Genomic DNA, 18,364 nt, shown 5'->3' with positions numbered 1-18,364 from the left:
AGGGTGCTGATTATACTAATTTTGACTTGTGTATGAATTGATTGTCCAAACTTTGGGGAGCCACTAATCAGTGGATCAAGTTTTATGGAGTGTGACTAATTGAAATTAAGCTCCCATAGAAGTGTGGATTTGAATTCTGCTTAGACACAATACTCTTTAGAGTATAATAACAGATAGCCAGGAATTCCAAATTTTAAGAATGAGAGCAGAATATGTCCAGGAATTAAAAGTGAGCTTAACACCAGTGGGAGGGAATTTAGTGGAATTCTGAGTAATGGAGAGAACAGAAGAAAATCTAGAAATGACTATTATAGCAACGATTTTTCAACATGGATTTCCTAAGAGCATTCTTGTGAACCTCATCTGGATCTCCTCCAAAGCTAGCACATCCTTCCTTAGATACAGGGCCCAAAATTGCTCTCAATATTCCAAGTATGGTCTCACCGGTGCCTTACACAGCCTCCATGGTATTCTAGCCCTTTTGAAATCAGTGTCAACATTTGCCTTGCCAACTGAACCTGCAACTGAACTTTGAGAATCATGAACTAAGACTCCCAAGTCCCTTTTGTGCTTCAGATTTCTGAAGCCTTTCCTCACGTACCAAATATTCTACACCTCTTCTTCCGACCAGTATGTTTAATTTTACAATTTCCCACATTTGTATTTCATCTGCCACTTCTTTGCCCATTCTTCCAGCCTGTCGAAGACCTTCAGATGTCTCCCTGCTTCTGCAGCATTACTTATCCCTAAACCTGTCTTTGTCATCTGCAAACGTAACAACAATGCCCTTAGTTACTTTGTCCAAATTGTTAAATGTATAGCATGAATAGCTGTGGTCCCAACACTGACCTCTATGGAACTCCTAGATACTAGCTGTCATTCCCAAAAAAGACCCTTTTATCCACCATTGAAAAATGTGTTGCTGGAAAAGTGCAGCAGGTCAGGCAGCATCCAAGGAGCAGGAGAATCGACGTTTTGGGCTTAAGCCCTTCTTCAGGAAGACACCCCATCTGTGTCTTCGGCCAGTCAGCTAGTCTTCTTTCCATGCCAGAACCCAACACCATGGGTTCTTCTTTTATTTAGAGTAGACAGACAGGAGGCTGGAAGAACACAGACCAGGCAGCATCAGGAGGTGGAGAAGTCAACTTTTCTGGTGTAACCCTCCTTCAGGGCCTGATGAAGGGTTACACCTGAAATGTTGACTTCTCCACCTCCTGATGCTGTTTGGCCTGCTGTGTTCTTTCAGCCTCTTGCCTGTCTACTTTGGATTCCAGTATCTGCAGTCTTTTGTTTTTTTTTGTTGTTGTCTCTTCTTTTTATTAAGCAGCCTCCTGTGCAGCACCTTGTCAACTGTCTTCTGGGAATCCAAATAGATGACATCCACTGGCTCTCTATCTAACATTGCTTATTGCATCCTGAAAGAATTCTAACAGAATTGTTAGGAATGACCTCTCCTTGAAGAAGCTGTGCTGATTCAGCCTTGCTTAATTATGCACTTCAATGTACTCCTCAATCTCATCCCTTTGATAGGCTGTAAAATCTTTGCAATGACTGAGGCCAAGCTAATCATTTTTTGCCCGACTCCCTCTTGCCTCCGTCGGTGCCAATGTGGACCACAATTGGATCCTCCCCCTCCCTCTCCAATATATTTTCGAGGGGATTCAAAATGTCCTTTACCTTAGCACCAGACAGGCAATACACCATGTGGGAATCTTGACCCTGCTCACAATCCAAAGATGAAAACACCTCCACTAATCCAGCTTTTAAGCTCACTACTTACAAGGGATGATAAAATGTCTGACCTCCATTTTTCTCTCTCTTTTTTTTCCCTTTTTGGTGAGAGGTGAGTTTTGGCTTTGGGTAAATCATAGCATAAACCTGCAAACTGCTTTTCAAAGAGTCCTTTTTAGCAAATTACAAATAGTACAAGAAAAAACAAACTTCTAAGTCAGAAATTCCTACTTGAAGCAGACTTTAATTTTGTATATTTTTGCCCCTCTTTTGATGCAGGGAGTTCCACCAAATTCTCTTCGATTTTTGTTTGAAGGTCAGCGGATCACAGATCACCAAACACCTAAAGAGGTATGGGAAAATTTTATTTCTGACGAAGTACCTGTATCTTGGGCAGCGAGTGAAAAGGCTGTGAGAGCTGCTGAAGATTGCAACAACACTTGGTGATTATTATATTTTGGTGAGAGATGTTATTGCTGGGGATTAGAATGATCTCCTGCATTTGGCTCCTCAATTAAACTGTTACACAGTGAGATGCAAAATGAAACTTTCTCAACTCTGCCAAAATGTTTTTAAAGCCCAAATGAAGACAAATGACGTTGCATCAGATCAATGTGAAAATGTAACCCTCAACAATTGTTTGCAGAGCTTCTCTGAGCAATCAGTTTCTCAATTCAGTGACATTTGCTAAGTTTTTTTTACAGTTAGAAACAAATTTCAGGAGATGAGGTGAAACTGCAGATAATTGTTTTCATCCTTGACTCTTGCAGAATTAAACTACTCATTTATGACTCTGAGCTACAGCTGCAAGAACAAAATCATAACACACCAAGACACACAGTCTCCTAGAAACCTTTAAGTTGCAATATTTTATTTTTCCCAATCCATTCATGTTGAAGTATAGGTTTGTAGATATCAGGCACTCCCAAATACCTGATGTAGTCGTATCTTGTGAAAGTCAACAATCTGTTTAATCATGCTAGTCATCTTTGAATGCCTCATTCAGTCATTACTTGAAATCCATTTAAATCCATTCCCTTAGAGTCACCAGACAGTAATCAGATGAAATAAATCATTTTTTTCCCCCCTTTTTGACCAGGGAAGCACTTTTTTACTACTGCTCCAGTTCCTGGCAGCTAACTCCAAGCTTACAGCAGTCATAAGATTTTAATGTCTGTGTCTGTCAGCCAGTGAGTGAGTAAACTCATTTGAGGTAATAGGTTAAGCTAATTCCTGAAATACCGTGAATTTGAAAGTTCTGTTGGAGCTTAAATATGCTCAATGATCCTCTGTTTTGTGCAACTGGATATGTCAGATTTTTATTTGTACAAGATGTAAGACCATTCAGGCCTTTGCATTATTTTAAGGGCAGTATTTCCCAGCCCCAAGGTGGCATATTGGAAGATGGGCCAAGAAAGTGACAAGTAGTCATGTCAGCATTCTTTCCTAACTCCATCCAGTCTCTCAAATGTTTTCCAGTGGTGGTCCCAGATGTGAAAGTAGATGACCAACCAGCTTACAGAATTTAAGGCCCTGTCAAGGTAGATTTTTTTTTGTTTGCTGGGCAGCTCACTGCCCCTTAACCCAGTGGATCATCCAGAGGACCATGCCTGCTTGATGCCTCTAATTTTTAGCTTTTCACTTCCCATTCTTAGGTGCCTCAATCTTTAACTTGCCCCAGTGATGCCCATCTCTCCCAATTTTGGTGCTGCGAAGGCAATGAAGTTGCTGGTTCGCTGATTGCGCCAACATGTGCATTTTTCCTCCACCTTTTTAATTGGCAGATGAGCCTGAGGCTGACAAGAAACGTGGTCTTGGAACCCTCAACTTTAGGGTTAGAGTCAGAGTCAGAGTCTTACAGCACAGAACCCAGTGCTTCGGTTCAACCTCGTCCATTTCAACCAGGTTTTCCAAACTAAACTAATCCTATTTGCCTGCTTTTGGCCCATGTTCATCTAAACCTTTTCTATTCATGTGCTTGTCCAATTGTCTTTTAAATGTTGTAACTATACCTGCTTCTACCACTTCCTCTGACAGCGCATTCTACGCATGAACCACCCTTGGTGTGGAAAATGTTGCCCCTTAGGTCCCTTTTTTTAAATTCTTTTAACTCTCCCTTAAAAGTCCCCTGAACCTCCTACGCTCCGGTGAGAAAAGTTTCAGCCTATCCAGCCTCTCCTTATACTCAAGCCTTCCAGCCCCAGCAACATCCAGGTAAACGTTTTCTGCACCCTTTCCAATTTAATAATATCCTTCTTATTGCAAGTTACTCTGGAAGAGCTATCCAATGAATTCTTCGCTCTTTACACATAGAAGCATAGGTGTAGGGGTAGACCGTTCAGCACATCAAGCCTATTCTACCATTCTAGACTATGGCTGATCATTCACGGCAACACAGTCTTCCTTCACTGTCCATACATTCAAGAGGCATCAGGAAAACTGGCACATGCTGTCTTGGGCATCATGACAGCTTTCTTAAATTAGTGTGTCATGATAGAGAATTTTCAAGAGTGAAAAAAGTTCTCCTCCTGTCAATCCTGTGATTTGCCTCTTATTCTAAGATGGTGTCCCATGGTGTTTGCCCCCTTCCCCACAAGCCATGGGAAACATCCTTTCTGCATCAATTCTATCTAGCCCTTTTAAGAATTTTATAATTTTCAATGAGGTCACCTCTCATTCTTCTAAACTGTAGACAATACGAGCCCAGTCTCCTCAATCTCCTTTTATAGGACAGTTCTATCATCCCAGGAATTAATCTGGTGAAGCTCTGCTGCACTCCCCTTTTGGTACAGATGTCATTCCCTTGTGTAAGGGAACCAAAACTACACACAATTCTCAAGCTATAATCACTCAAGTTACAATCAGACAGTTGAAGCACAGTATTCCAGTTTGTTTTTCTTCTCAGATTTTCTGAAGATTATATCTGCTTCTACCATCTTATAAAATACATTGCAATTCTTTTTGCTTTTTAAATTCTCTCCCCTCATGCTCTTTTATAATTTGGTGTTCTAAATCATTCTGACATGATAGCAAAATTCAGTTTTTTTAAAAAAAGCTTGGTTTACTATTGTATATTGTAATCTTGCATCTTTATAAAGTTGCTATTTTAAAACAAACACAATCACGATTCTTGCCTCCCTTGGCACTACTTCTAAATATGAAAACATCTAGATGGATATATGAATACGAAGGTTTTAAAGGGATATGGGCCAAATGCTGGCAAATGGATCTAGGTCAGATTAGGATGTCTGGTCAGCATAAGAGTTGGACCAAAGGGTCTGTTTCTATGGTGTACGCCTCTGACTTGTTAAAGAATAAAATCTACTCCTGTTATATGGCCTTTACTGGTTATTCAAAACTCCTTCCCAAAACATCTATTGGTATCTTCCAATTCTGTCAATTTATCAAGAATATTATATCAATGTCAGCCAAATGTTAGTAATGCTCAAAAAAGGAATTTGAAAATTTCTCTCCTCTTTCTTGATGATCATGTTGGCTTTCACCAGAGCTATTTCCAGAAATGCCAGAAGTAATTGTTTTGTAATAATGCCATGCAGTCATCTACGTATCTCTTTACTTCAGTAAATGTCAGTGTTACATGATAGTTTTGGTATGGGCATCCCATTAACAGACAACTCTCATTATCCAGAGCACTGAAAAATGAGTTCATGATTGGAGTGAGAACTGATTTCCTATGCAGCACCAGCAGTTCGAGTATTGATACTGATTAGATCTGCACTGAAAGTAATACTCGACAAATCAGACCCCTGAGTGGACTTGATAGACCATACATTTAAGACTTGCATTTGATTAACATGGTAGTTAGTCACTGAAACATGCTCACATGACCCTGCAAATCATCTTTAACTTCAGAGCATAAGTACATTTTATGAAACAGAGCTAAACACACAAACATTAAGACAAAGTTTCAACCTTTTTTCCCCCCAACACAATTTCTTAGAGATTCAAGTCGAGAGAAATATTATTACTCTTATTTCAACTTTAAGCCTTTACCTAACTGATGTTGTCCAGTTCCTTTCTCCTGAACTGTGAAGACAATTTTACGATTCCCTTTGAGTCCAATGGCATTGATGTGTTTATAATTGATCGTGACATCTCATTGGCAGTCCCTTGCAGACAAGGATGACTGACTTGGTGAGGCTAGGTGGTTGTACAGTCGATGCGGTTTCTGCAGACTCTGCCACACTTGGGCCAGAAGGTAGTTGTGGGAAGGAGTGCGTGGAGAGTTGGTGTGACAGTGTGCTCCTTTTGCTGATTTTGCCAGGCTTGCACTTTTTCCTCAAGGTGCTCCACTCCTTCCTGAATGCTCCTCCTCCACTTTGGACAATCACGGACCAATGATTCCTAGGTGTAGGTGGGAATGCCTCACTTCCTCAGTGAGGCCTCCTTAAAGCATTACCTCTGTCCACCTGGAGCTCACCTGCCATTTCAGAGCTGGGAGTAGAGCACCTGCTTCGGGAGTCTCGTGCGAATGATGTGCCCAGACTGTCGCAGCTGATCAAGGTGGGCCAGCAGGTCTTCCTGCTGGGGATGTTGGCCTGATCGAGGATGCTGGTGTTGGTGTGTCTGTCTTCCCAGTCGACACTCAGTATCTTACACAAGCAGCAATGGTACTGCTCCAGCACTTTGGTGTCTGCTGTATGCAGTCCATGTCTCAGATCTATATAAGATTGTGGGAACCACCACAGTTCTGTATACCATGAGCTTGGTGTCGGATTTGATGATGTCCTCAAGCACCCTTTTTCCTCAGGCAACTGAAGGTGGTGCTGGATGTCTTCATCCCTGCAGTATTGGAAATGGCCAACATTCTCCAAGGCCGCCCTGTGGACATTAATGCTTGGGAGTTGCCCCTCCAATGCCGGACCGGGTTGGTGCAGGAACATCATCCTACAGATGTTCAGCATGAGACCCATGCCCTACAGTACCTCTGTAAACGTGCTGACTGTGGTCTGAAGTTTGTCCTCAAATTTGTACATATGCTAGTATCATATTATCAATTGTTTCCAGCAGTTCATTGATACTGGTTGAGGTGACTGGTTTTCGTTTAAAGGCAGCAGAGGTTGAATAATTTTCCACTGGTTCTGTTGGTTAGCTTCACTCCAGCAGGGAGCTTGGTGGTAAAGTGAAGCATTGCAGCGAGATCGATCAAGAACAGTGGTGGGGCGATGACACAGCCTTGCTTGACACTGGTCCAAACCAATGGATTAATGGTGGAGTCATTTGTTATTATGACTTCAATGCCATCTTGGAGCAGATGAAGGATGGTGACAGACATCGTGGTGTGGCCAATGCGGAGAAGGATTCTCCTTAATGCTTCCTGGTTGACCGTGTCAGCAGCCTTTGTAAGGTCATGAAGGCCATGTGCAGAGGTAGATTCTTTTCTCTGCAATTCTCTTGCAGCTGTTGCCCGGTGATAGACTTAGTTAATGTGATGCTTAGTCATGCCAGCATAGAGACACAATATTGTAGATTTTCTTTAACGACCAAATAGAAATTACTATACAAACTAAAATAAACATTAAACCAAGCTTATAATAATTGTAAAATAGCCAACACTACTCAGTATAAAAAATCAAGTCTACAAACAAAATACCCCCTAAAACAAATTTTTTAATGGTTCCTACTTTACTGACGTCTTGGAGTGCTTTACTGTGGACTGTGGAGTCAATTAAGTAAAGGAGTATTTAATTAAAAGGAGAACGATTGCGCGAGAGTAAGGTTTAGATGGATTGAAGTGTTCTAGTGCATGTGTCATAAAAAGTTAGCATGCAGGTACATAATATAATCAAGGCGGCTCACCCTTTATTACAAGAGACATTGAATATATTTAAAAAATCCATCAAGGGCCTTGGTGAGACTACTTAAGAAAGTGGTAGGTTATTGGATAGGCGGGGGTTGTTTCCACTGGAGTTAGTGAGGAGTGACATGATTGAAGTGCTTCAGACCCTGAATGGCCTTGAAAAGGTAGATGTGGAAAGGATGTTTCCTCTTGTGGTTGAGTCCTGCAACAGCAGGAGAAATGCAGAGAAAAGAACTGTAAAATTTAAGCATCATTTTTATAGGGCAGAGATAAGACTATTTCTTTTTTCCAAAGGTTTTTTCCAATTTCGCGCTCTGCCATAGTAGTCAGTGATAGCAGGGTGTTTGCATATTTTTAAGAAATTTGGAAGATGGATTTTTGTTAGGCAAGAGAATCAAAGGATGTACAGCCAGATCAGCGTGATATTACTAATTGCGGAGCAGGCTAGTGAATTTACAGTTGTCAAGTTTGTAAATAGCTGGGAAGGCAAATGAGGTTGACATAGAGTCTATAAAGAGAAATAGATCGTTCAAGTGAATGGACAGGAACTTGGCAGCTGGAATGTTATGTGGGGCAAATGTATTTGACAAGAAGAGTGTTTAAATGGAGAAGGACTGTAGGAAGTTGCAACATGGAGAGATTTGAGGGTCCTTGTAAATTTCTGTCAAAAGGCTAGCATTCAAAGTCAGTGGGTGGTGGGCAAAATGAACAATATTTATTTCAAAGGGATTGGAGCACTTTAAAAAAAGCGAAGCCTTGCTGAAACTATGCAAGATAACTAGTCAGATGATGCCGAGAATACTGTGAACAACTTTGGTTCTCTTATCGAAGGAAATATATACTGGCATTGGAGGCAATCCAGAGAATGCTCACTAGATGTGGAGAAATTTTCTTGAGGAAAGACTGGAGGTTGAGCTTGTACTTTTTTAGATGTTTAGAAGAATGAGAGTTGGCCTTATTGAAATTTATAAGATACCTGAGAGGGCTTGACAGGATATATGCTGAGAGGTTGTTTCCCTTCTGGAGTGTCTAGAACCAGAGGACATGATCTCAGTAAGTGGTTGCCCATTTAACATAGATGAGGAATTTTTTTTCCATGGAAGCCAGACATCGGAAGAGTCCTTTTAGAGGATAAATACATTATCATAAAAGAAAATGTTAGAAATTGCATATGTTTAAGTAAACGAACTGCGAGTGTGAAAATGAATCAGTGTGTGCTCTTTCTCTATTTTTCCTCCCTTGATCTTTTTCGTGTTCTCCCTTCCATCAATCCTGTCGGATTGCACGTGTTTTGTTGCCATTCTGGCCCCTTTTTTTTCACCTCTAAGATCTGCCAGTGATGGTGCCAACATCCCAATTCTTTTTTTTCACTTGTATTAAAGTAGGAAGGTTGTCGTGATTGCGAATGTTTTGGGGTGAAAGCTGCTTTATTTTATAACTCATCTTCAAAAGGAATCACCACAATAACACCATAGGGAGGGCAAATAGTGTCAAATATCCATTCACTCCAATTCTGAGATTCTGCTATAAATGGAATTCTTTCTTTTTTGTCTTTCTCAGATGTGCTGTCTTACACTGTCATCTTTCAGTGTTGAGAAAGGCCATTCAGCCTATCAAGTCCACACCAATCCTCTGAAGAACATTCCACCCAGATGCAGTCCCCTTCCCCTATCCCCGTAGCCCCATATTTACCCTGGCTAGTCTACCTGGCCTGCGCATGCTTAGACACTATGAGCAATTTAAGAAACTTAATAATTTAAGGAATTTAATAATCCACCTAACCTGCACATTTTTTGGACTGTGGAAGAGAACTAGAGCACCCAGCGGAAACCAGTGCAGAAATGGGGAGAGCGTCTTTTTTTTTGCGGCTGGTTTCTTTGCATTTCTCCTGTCCCCCTCATATAGTTGTGCTAATTCCGCAATCAACAATTTCTTCCTTCCTGCCATTGATCCTGCCTCTGGAGGAGTAGCTTCTCACACACTCTGCCTCTCCCACACTCACTACTTCTCCAGTTAAACTCTATATTACCCCCACCCTTCTCCATTGTGCCTGCACCTGTAGTTGTTCAGGCCTGGACCACAGAAAAGTAATATTGTATGGGGGGTGCTTTTCTTAAATATTTTGGCCGTCTTTGGTTGTGACCTATCTGGGCACATCATGTTTCCATGCCTCCTTGTTTGGAGAAGTTATTTCCTTTTGGAGAGTTTAACTCGCTTCAGATTCCAAAGCAAGACCTCCCAAGTGAGAGATCCAGGATTAGTCTTCCTTGATTTCTCTTCTTTTGTTGTTGTGGTTGCTGCAGTCTCAGTGTTGGTGCATCTTATTCTAGCCCATGTTAGAGTTCCTTTAAGTTTTTTAAATCCTTCCTTTTTACAAAATTAACCCATCATCTCGCCTTCCCTACATATTGTTTGGACAACTCAGAAGTAGTATGCTAATTCCATGGCTCTGAGAGAGAACTGATTTTCTGTCTGGGATTAATACAATCCAGTGGATGACCATAGTTTTAGCATCCAACCATGCCCAATTGGAAACTGGGACTGACTGCTGTCACTGAATTTGAATACATAGGTACTAACAAAAGATCCAAATTAATAGAAACATGGAAAATCGGAGCAGGGATAGGCCTTTTGGTCCTTCAGGATTGCTCTTCCATTCAATGTGACAGGTGTTCTACCAACTCAATAGCTGTTCTCTCTTTCTTCCCACATCATTTGATCTCTTTAGCCCAAATAAAAGTATCTCACTCCTTATTGAAAACATTCAATGTTAATACTGTATGTAGTTCTCAGTTGTATGTACTCTAGTAATATAGAATATTTTTGGGTTTCTTTTAGTATTAAATTGAATTTGTCTAGACTTGGAGACATTCTTTGAAGAGTATGAATTTGGTAGCATATGAAATAGATGAAACTAGCTGGAAACTGCAGAAGTTACAGATGAAGGCTATATGAATGATTTTTAAACAATGGTGAATTATTTTCATTGCTTATTGGTTGTTGCATTTTAAATGAGATTCACATTGTTCTCATTGTTTATTAAATCAATATAGTTGGACCAGGGTTTTCCACTTGTAGTGTGGAATCTAACTCTTTCATTGGCAAGCTGTGTTTGTCTGTAGTATTTAAGGTATTAAAATTGGTATAATTTATCAGTACAAAAAAATTTGTCACACAATGTGTAATTGCCAAAGTGATAAATTTCCTTTGACATTTATTGGCATTAGACATATTTTGTGGTGTAAGCTAACAACGGAAATGCCAGAGTATCTGCTCAGAAAATCTGGTGACTGGATTATTGAAGTGTTTTTGCAAAATCTTGCAAATTGCTCCGACATATTAATAGTATTTTTCTTTCAATTGTTTTTTTTCTATCCATTTCTTTCGTGTTACATTTTTGTTCACTTGTGGTTACTTTCATTCTTTTTTTTCATTTACCCCAACTTGTTCAGAATTGTCTGACAGTGCAGTTGTTATCCCAAGTTGAATGAGGCATTATACAAAGGGCCTGTCTATCTGTTGAGATTCGAAAGAATTCAGGCATTTCTCAAAGGTGCAAGAAGTTCTCTTGGTGTTCTAATATTACTCTCTCTTCATAAACATCACAAAAATAGATCAGCTGAACTTCAACTTGCCATTTTATTTGCTGCACAAACATTGAATTGAATTTGTTTTATTGCCACGTTTACTCGGGGGATGTTGTGAAACTTGAAAGGGTTTAGAAAGGTTGTACAAAAATGTTCCCAGGGTTGGAGGATTTAAGCTATAGGGAGAGGTTCAATAGTTTGGGGTTGCTATCCCTGGAACATCTGAGGCTGAGGGATGACATTATAGAAGTTTATAAAGTCTTTAGGGGCATGGATAGGGTAAATAGACATGGTCTTTTCCCTGGGGTGGAGTTGTCTGGAACTAGCAGGCATAAGTTTAGGGTGAGAGGGAAAAATTTAAAAGGGACCTAAGTGCCAACTTTTTCATTCAAAGGATGGTACATGTATGGAATGAGTTGCCATAGGAAGTGGTGGAGTAAAAAGTGAGGTCTGCAGATGCTGGAGATCAGAGCTGAAAATGTGTTGCTGGTTAAAGCGCAGCAGGTCAGGCAGCATCGAAGAAACAGGAAATTCGACGTTTCGGGCATAAGCCCTTCATAGGAAGTGGTGGAAGCTGGTATAATTACATTTAAAAGGCATCTGGATGGGCATATGAATAGGAAGCGTTTAGAGGGATATGGGCCAAGTGCTGGCAAATGGGACTAGATTAATTTAGGATATCAGGTCCGCATGGATGAGTTGGACTGAAGGGTCTGTTTCCATGTTGTACATCTGTGACTGTATGACTGTACTCAAATTAGTACAATGAAAAGTTTACTGTAGCCACATTATGGTGTCATTTGTAGGAAACAAAAAAAATTTTAAAAAATACTGCATTTACCTATATACAGAAGTGGCGGCAATGTATTGTCACAGTTTGGTTACAGACTGCTTTAGGGCAGCCAAAGATCGTGAAAGGTACAAAATAAATACACATTTCATTTTGTCTTTCTGCATTGTTTAAAAATGTTTATTTTTAAATCTGTATATATTGGATATGAGCACTCTTGTAGTCTAACTGGGCTTTGTTTGTTGTTTGACATCATTTCATTGAATAAGTTATGCCTCAAACAAACAAACAACTCTTTGTGGTTTGATGACTAGAGAGTACAGCCTTTTTTTTTACTGGAGATTTAGAATTTTTGCACCAATCAACTATGAGCATTTAATTCTGTAAAACCATGTCACCATTCCAGCTTGATAATCATTCTTGGTATTAAGAGATGTGGTGGGTGACTGAGTTCGGTGTGATACTGCACGAATTGCCTACTTGAAGCATCTGGTATACTATTTTAATAGCACCTTTTCAGATGCTTAAATATACTGATTTTTATTGTTAAATTTAAAATCAATGCAGTACATAGTCTCTAATCATAGAGCGTCCAAAAAAAACGTTCAGCACTGCCGTCCGATGTCAACACCAAATATCACTAACTTGTTTACAAGTTGGAGATTTTTAACTCCCAGCTTCAAATTCGTATTTAGCTGATTGCTGGAGATGGCCACACAGTGCCTACTCGGGGCATTTTAGTCTGTGCTCAGGGTACTACAATATTCCTTAATTTTGTTTTTAATAGTTCAACATTTCCTTAGATATTGACTCTTTACAACTTGTGTAATGAATTGTTGGTTTAACGAATTACATTCAGTTCAGTGTTACTCTGTTTCTTGCCAGAGATGTTGTCAGACCTGCTGCATTTCCCCAGCACTTTGTGGTTTTAATTCATTGTGATTTGTTGCGTGTGGTAATCCAAACTAATGCACTTGCTTAAACTTGATGGCCAGGCTGAATATGGATGCTGACATTCCCATTTTCCAAGCATTTTTTTTTATATAGCAAGGAAGTGAACGTCTTGTTTCAAGATATTTCTCTGACTGTCCTAGGACTTGAGAGTTTCCATGAAAGAGAATCTGCAGTCTTTCCTGCATAGATTTATTTATAAAACTGGTTCTTGAGCATGTCCAGCATTTCTCACCTCGGCACTTTTCCTTTCAAAGCATTGGATAGACTTGCACATTCAACTCTGACTGCTTTGATTCCAGCATGGACTGGAACTTGAAGTTCCAGAGACGACTTCAGATTTACAACTTTTGAACCAGTGTCTTGCTCAACTCCAGTAGATTTGTCACAAGGTGTACAGGGTAAATACCTCTTGCAATAGTAACATGAAATAGACTCCTCAGTCCGATTTCAGTGCAGCAACGTCGTGCTGCATCATTTCTGCATAGCAAGAGCTTTGAACATCCAGAAAGAATCCACATATCTGGATTGGAGGACTGGGTTTAAGCTGTCAGTTTTCAGTGAGTTTTGTAAAAGAATGCAGCAGCTAAAGATATAGTAGAAGTCTAAACTGATTCAAGTGAATCGTTAAATTAATAAAAATAAGTACAATTAAACTTCTGAACATTTCTTGTTTTTATTAATCTTGGTTTGAATCCTATTTCATTGATGCAATGACTGCCTGCCTGTAACTCATTATGAATATTATTTGAAATGATATATAAAATTAACAAAGATTATTGGAGCTTGAGACAGAAGTAAGGAGAGACAAAAATATGCTCTAATTTTGAGAATTATTAGTTGTATTTTAATTAGGCTTTTGTGCTTTATAGTCATGAATAGCAGACATCTGTTTATATCATTTTTTACATTTCACTTGAAACAAATTGAAAAAATAGGACTGTTAGTAAATATATCTGTCAGAAACTAAGACCATTTTCAGTTAACTAATGTACTTTTTTTTTAAACTTCCTCAGCTTGGCATGGAGGATGAAGATGTGGTTGAAGTTTATCAGGAACAGACAGGAGGATGGTTGAGAGCTTAATTGCTGGTCCATGTATCAGAATCCCGATCATCTGTATAATTTCTTTATTGTTTCTTGTCGGCTGTAATCACTGATTTTATATATTAAAAAAAAGGAAAAAAAAGAGACCACTTTCTTTCATATGGTTTGTACGACAGGTTGATGCCCAGCTGAAAGTTCTTATTTTCAGTACGTACAGTAATACAACCAATTCCGTATATTCAGCATAAATGGCAACAAAATGTCAACTGAGTTTTCTTCAAAAGAGAAGTTTGTGACTTGAGTACCTTTTTTATAAATTAATATTTTTCATTACATAAAGACCATTTTGGAAAGTTTTTTTCCAATTTGTAGGACAAATGGGCTTAAGAATGGTGTATGAAGGTTTTCTTGCATGAAAAGTTATGTTCTAAATCATACATTCCCAAACCTCAATCTGAAATTGTAAAACAAAATTAGCAAATTGCATTGTAGTGCATCTCTGTCTCCTTTATTTGGAGAAAGTGAGGGCTGTAGATGCTGTAGAATCAGTGTCGAAAAGGGTGACGCTGGAAAAGCACTGCAGGTCAGGCAGCATCTGAGGAGCAGGAGAGTTGACGTTTCAGGCATAATCCCTTCATCAGGGATACCTGAACTGCTATGCTGTTCCAGCAGCACCCTTTTCGATTCCTTTATTATTTGGCCAGACGGAATTTTAACATTTTCAATTCAAAAGCTTTTAGGGTTTTTTTTTAGAAAGGGCATGCACCAGCTATATGGTGGTTATAAACTCACAGGCTGCTCTTAAAAATGTGGTACAGCAGCAGTTAAAATATCATGGGGCTGCCTCTGTATTACAAGAAAATACCCTTGTAAAAACACATTGTGCAAGAACAAATGTTTGTCATGCTGTTCCTGTTTTAATCCTTTCACCCACTTAAACCTATTTGTGTTTCAGAGCAAAATGCTCAGAACTTTGCATAGGTATCTCCTTTGTGAAAGTAAGCTTATGATTATAGGTGCAGAAAAGCCGTACAGTTCAGCAAATACTTCAGGACAAACTGTATGGTAGGCAGACTGCACTGCCACCCTAAGCTTTTCAGTGAAATCAACCATTGGAGGGTTACATAGGGATTACTTAAGGAAGACACTGGCAGGAAACAATTCAGATTTGTTTGGTCTTGTTCATTGTAGATATCGGTTGATCTGGTTTAATTTTAGGAGAGGGTTTCTTTTAAGTGAATACCTCAACTTACTCTCAATCATTCATGCTATTTGTTAGCCATTGTAGAACTGGCAGATACAACATAATTCAATATTTTTGTTTTCAGTTTCCTTATTTGTATGTACTTTATACGCATCAGGAGTTTAGATTCATGAATTCACTGCTAATCTGCTGGAAAGACCAGCATAGCGAATTTTTGAGAGAATAGATGTGAATCGTTGTAAATGGATTTTAAGAATTCGTACATGATGAAATTTGGAAAACATTTTTGACTAGTTCAGAATAAGGTTTGGTCAGGCTGGTTTGAATGGATGTGTACAGAAAGGGGAAGATGCTATTTTCCAATTACCAGTATGCATACAATACCAGTGTTTTTTAAAACCATTTATGACCATACCATCTGATGAATTGTAACTATTTGCATAAACAAGCTTAAAATATCATTTTCCTTCAGTACCAACTGTACCAAGTACAATGTTGTGAGAGCATTTTTAATTTTTAAAAAATTGCAAAGCCATTTTAGTGATTTGGTCTAATGTGTTAGCAACCCAGTTTTTAATTTGTCTTTCCTTTTGCTCATGGAATCCCCAAAATTTATTACACGGTTCATAAGATATGAATGGGGATTGTTCAACTTTGTACATAATCTTATGCTCAGATACTGAATAAAGACATGAGAAAATATTGATTAGAACACTTATTCATAACGTGATTTTATTTCTGTTTCTTCACAGTAATACTCCAGTCATCAGTAATAATTAGTCCTAATTTATAGCACTATCCTCTTCAGATATACAGCTCAAGTTAAAATTTAACCTAAACTGATATTGTTAAAACCTTTGACAGGATTTCTAAGTGAAAGAAGTTTGGCACAGTCTTGAATGTCTCTTAAATTGCTAATGAGTTTTGAATCCTTAGCATGATACTTATCATGTAGAAATATATTGATCAAAATCATAACTGAAATACATCCTAATTTCTCCATGCTGATCCTTATCTCTTTAACCACGTCCATCTGTAAAACCTTTTAAGTTCTCTGCTCTTTCAATTCTAGTCTCTTGTGCACCTTTCATTTTTAATGGTTCCACAGTTGGCAGCCAATCATCTATCTGCTTACACTCTTAAGCTTTTGAATTCCTTACACAAAGTTCTCTGCCTCACTACCTTTCTCTCCTTTCAAAATGCTACTTCAAACCTACCTCTTTTGGTCACGACGTTTTTTTGTGTGACTCAACATAAAAGTTTATTTTGATAATGTTCCTTTGAAATGCCTTGAGTTTGTTAAAGCATTAAAGGCACTATATAAATGCAACTTTTGTTAGAAATGGAAGATTCACACTAATTTTGTAGGAGTTGGTCTTCTGAATTTGCAGGAAAAAGAAGACTAACTGGTTGGAGTGTGAGGATGCCTACACCTACCCAATGTTGCAACTGATCCAGGAATGCTCAGTACTTTTTATTCTTGGTGCTAAAAGTGTGAAACAATCCATTCTTTTGCAAATTTTCTCATTTTCCAAAAATTAACATGTTTGAAGTATGTAAAGATTAATTGTATAATAAATGCTATGGATGGTCCATTCCTTGCTTATTTTACAAATTTCTTTTCATTACGTCAAATAGTGTATGTTTGTTTAATGTCTAATTTCCAACATCCCTAACATATAAGCGAAGGCGAATGCTCAGATTTCAGTAAATATATTAAATAGCCAGCATTTTATTTTGATAATGTTCCTTTGAAACTCCTTGGTGTGCTTTACAGCATTAAAGGCACTATAAATGATCGACTCCCTCATTAAGAATCTGGTTAATAATAATTTTGCAGATGTTTTCATAGTATTTTGCCAAATTGATTTATAATTTAATGCTGCAGTGTAGCATTACACTTTCTGATAGTTGAATTCTCAATACTACTGGCTGTTGTAAAAGGTTACTGATGTTGGTTAAAGTAAGTTGCAGTAGATAATTTTAAGAATTTGCAAGGATGAGGAAGATCTGATGTTCACCTGCCTCTGCTAATCTATTCCCTAATGCAAAAGCATAATTCTGTTGAGCACACTTGCATTTAAAATGGGGTTTGCCAGATTGTACAATTGAAGACTGTTGGCATTATAGTATTTGATAGTGCTGTCTCCATACAGCCTGTTAAAGAGCTGCATCATATGTGGAGAGTCCAGCTGCTGATGCTGAGGGAAGTCCAGCAAAAAAAAAATGCAAATCTTTACACCAGAGCTGCATTTTCTTCAGAAATCTAACCTCAGCGGCTGATGGTTGGCTAATTATGCCATTTTGTATAATGAAGAAAGGTTTACCCCAATTCCAGCATGGACAACGTAATATTAAGTTGTGACTAATTTGAGATCCCTATAGCTATTTATAGAACAACGAGCCCATATTCTAGTGAAGGGTAAATACAACGGCTGAACTTTAGACTAAAAAAGACAGGAATAAGCAATGGGTGACACAAAAATGCACAGGGTGATCTAATTAAGAACTGGGGAAGGTCCTAAACCATATCAAATCACCCCAGTAAACCTTTCATGCAGAATACACAGATGTTCTTTACTGTTTCTGGAAGGACAATAATAAGCCTGTGCGATGTGATTACTGTCCAGGATCATGACTATCAGCCTGTGGAGGCCATTGTGCTGTCACCTTTGCATTTCTTAATACCATTTAAGTCATGATTAATAATAAAACTTTATTTTTTGAACCTCAGTGGTGAAGTGCCAGTGTTGGCTTCCCTGCTTGCGTAACAAAGACAACACTTGACTATTACAACTCGTGAATGTCAATATTTTACAACAGTATTTCTCAGATCTGTCAGCAATGCATCCATTTTCAGCTTTAACTGAGACTGCAGATGATCAACCTGCTCCAAGCAGCTGGAGTGACGTTTAAATTATGTTTATGTGGCATTGAGTCACATTTGTCATTCAGTTTTTCAACCTGATTTTGGTTTGTCATTTGCTGAAGATCTGGAAACCTAGCAATTTGATTGTGACAAGGTCTTTATTCACTCAGGAGGTAAGTGACTTTGCAGCATTTTTTTTCCCCTGGATCCAGTTGCCTGCTTGGGGAGTGTCAGCAATTGGGGATCCCCTCACTGCCCTTGTTACTGGATATTCAATCTCACCAGGAGGTCTCTAGCCCCATCACCAGGCCCCTTAATCCCCCTGCCTTCCCTTGCTACAGTTGACTACTTGTTCAGTGAGGCTG

General features: G+C 38.8%; 1 protein-coding gene across 1 annotated transcript in view; it reads left to right on the top strand.

The window, feature by feature from the left end:
* sumo1 (small ubiquitin like modifier 1) overlaps window positions 1–16,723 on the top strand; it is a 39,105-nt gene extending 22,382 nt beyond the window's left edge. The window contains exons 4-5 of the mRNA XM_060848531.1: window positions 2,011–2,082; window positions 13,897–16,723. Of these exons, the coding sequence (XP_060704514.1) occupies window positions 2,011–2,082; window positions 13,897–13,965 (141 nt within the window). The 3' untranslated portion in view covers window positions 13,966–16,723. The remainder of the gene's footprint in view (window positions 1–2,010; window positions 2,083–13,896) is intronic.
* The last annotated feature ends 1,641 nt before the right edge of the window (window positions 16,724–18,364 follow it).

This window comes from Hemiscyllium ocellatum, chromosome 32, assembly GCF_020745735.1.
Source record: "Hemiscyllium ocellatum isolate sHemOce1 chromosome 32, sHemOce1.pat.X.cur, whole genome shotgun sequence".
In the NCBI taxonomy this organism is placed as follows: domain Eukaryota; kingdom Metazoa; phylum Chordata; class Chondrichthyes; order Orectolobiformes; family Hemiscylliidae; genus Hemiscyllium; species Hemiscyllium ocellatum.
The sequence above is the reverse complement of the archived record's forward strand: the minus strand, read 5'-3'. Positions and strand labels throughout refer to the sequence as shown.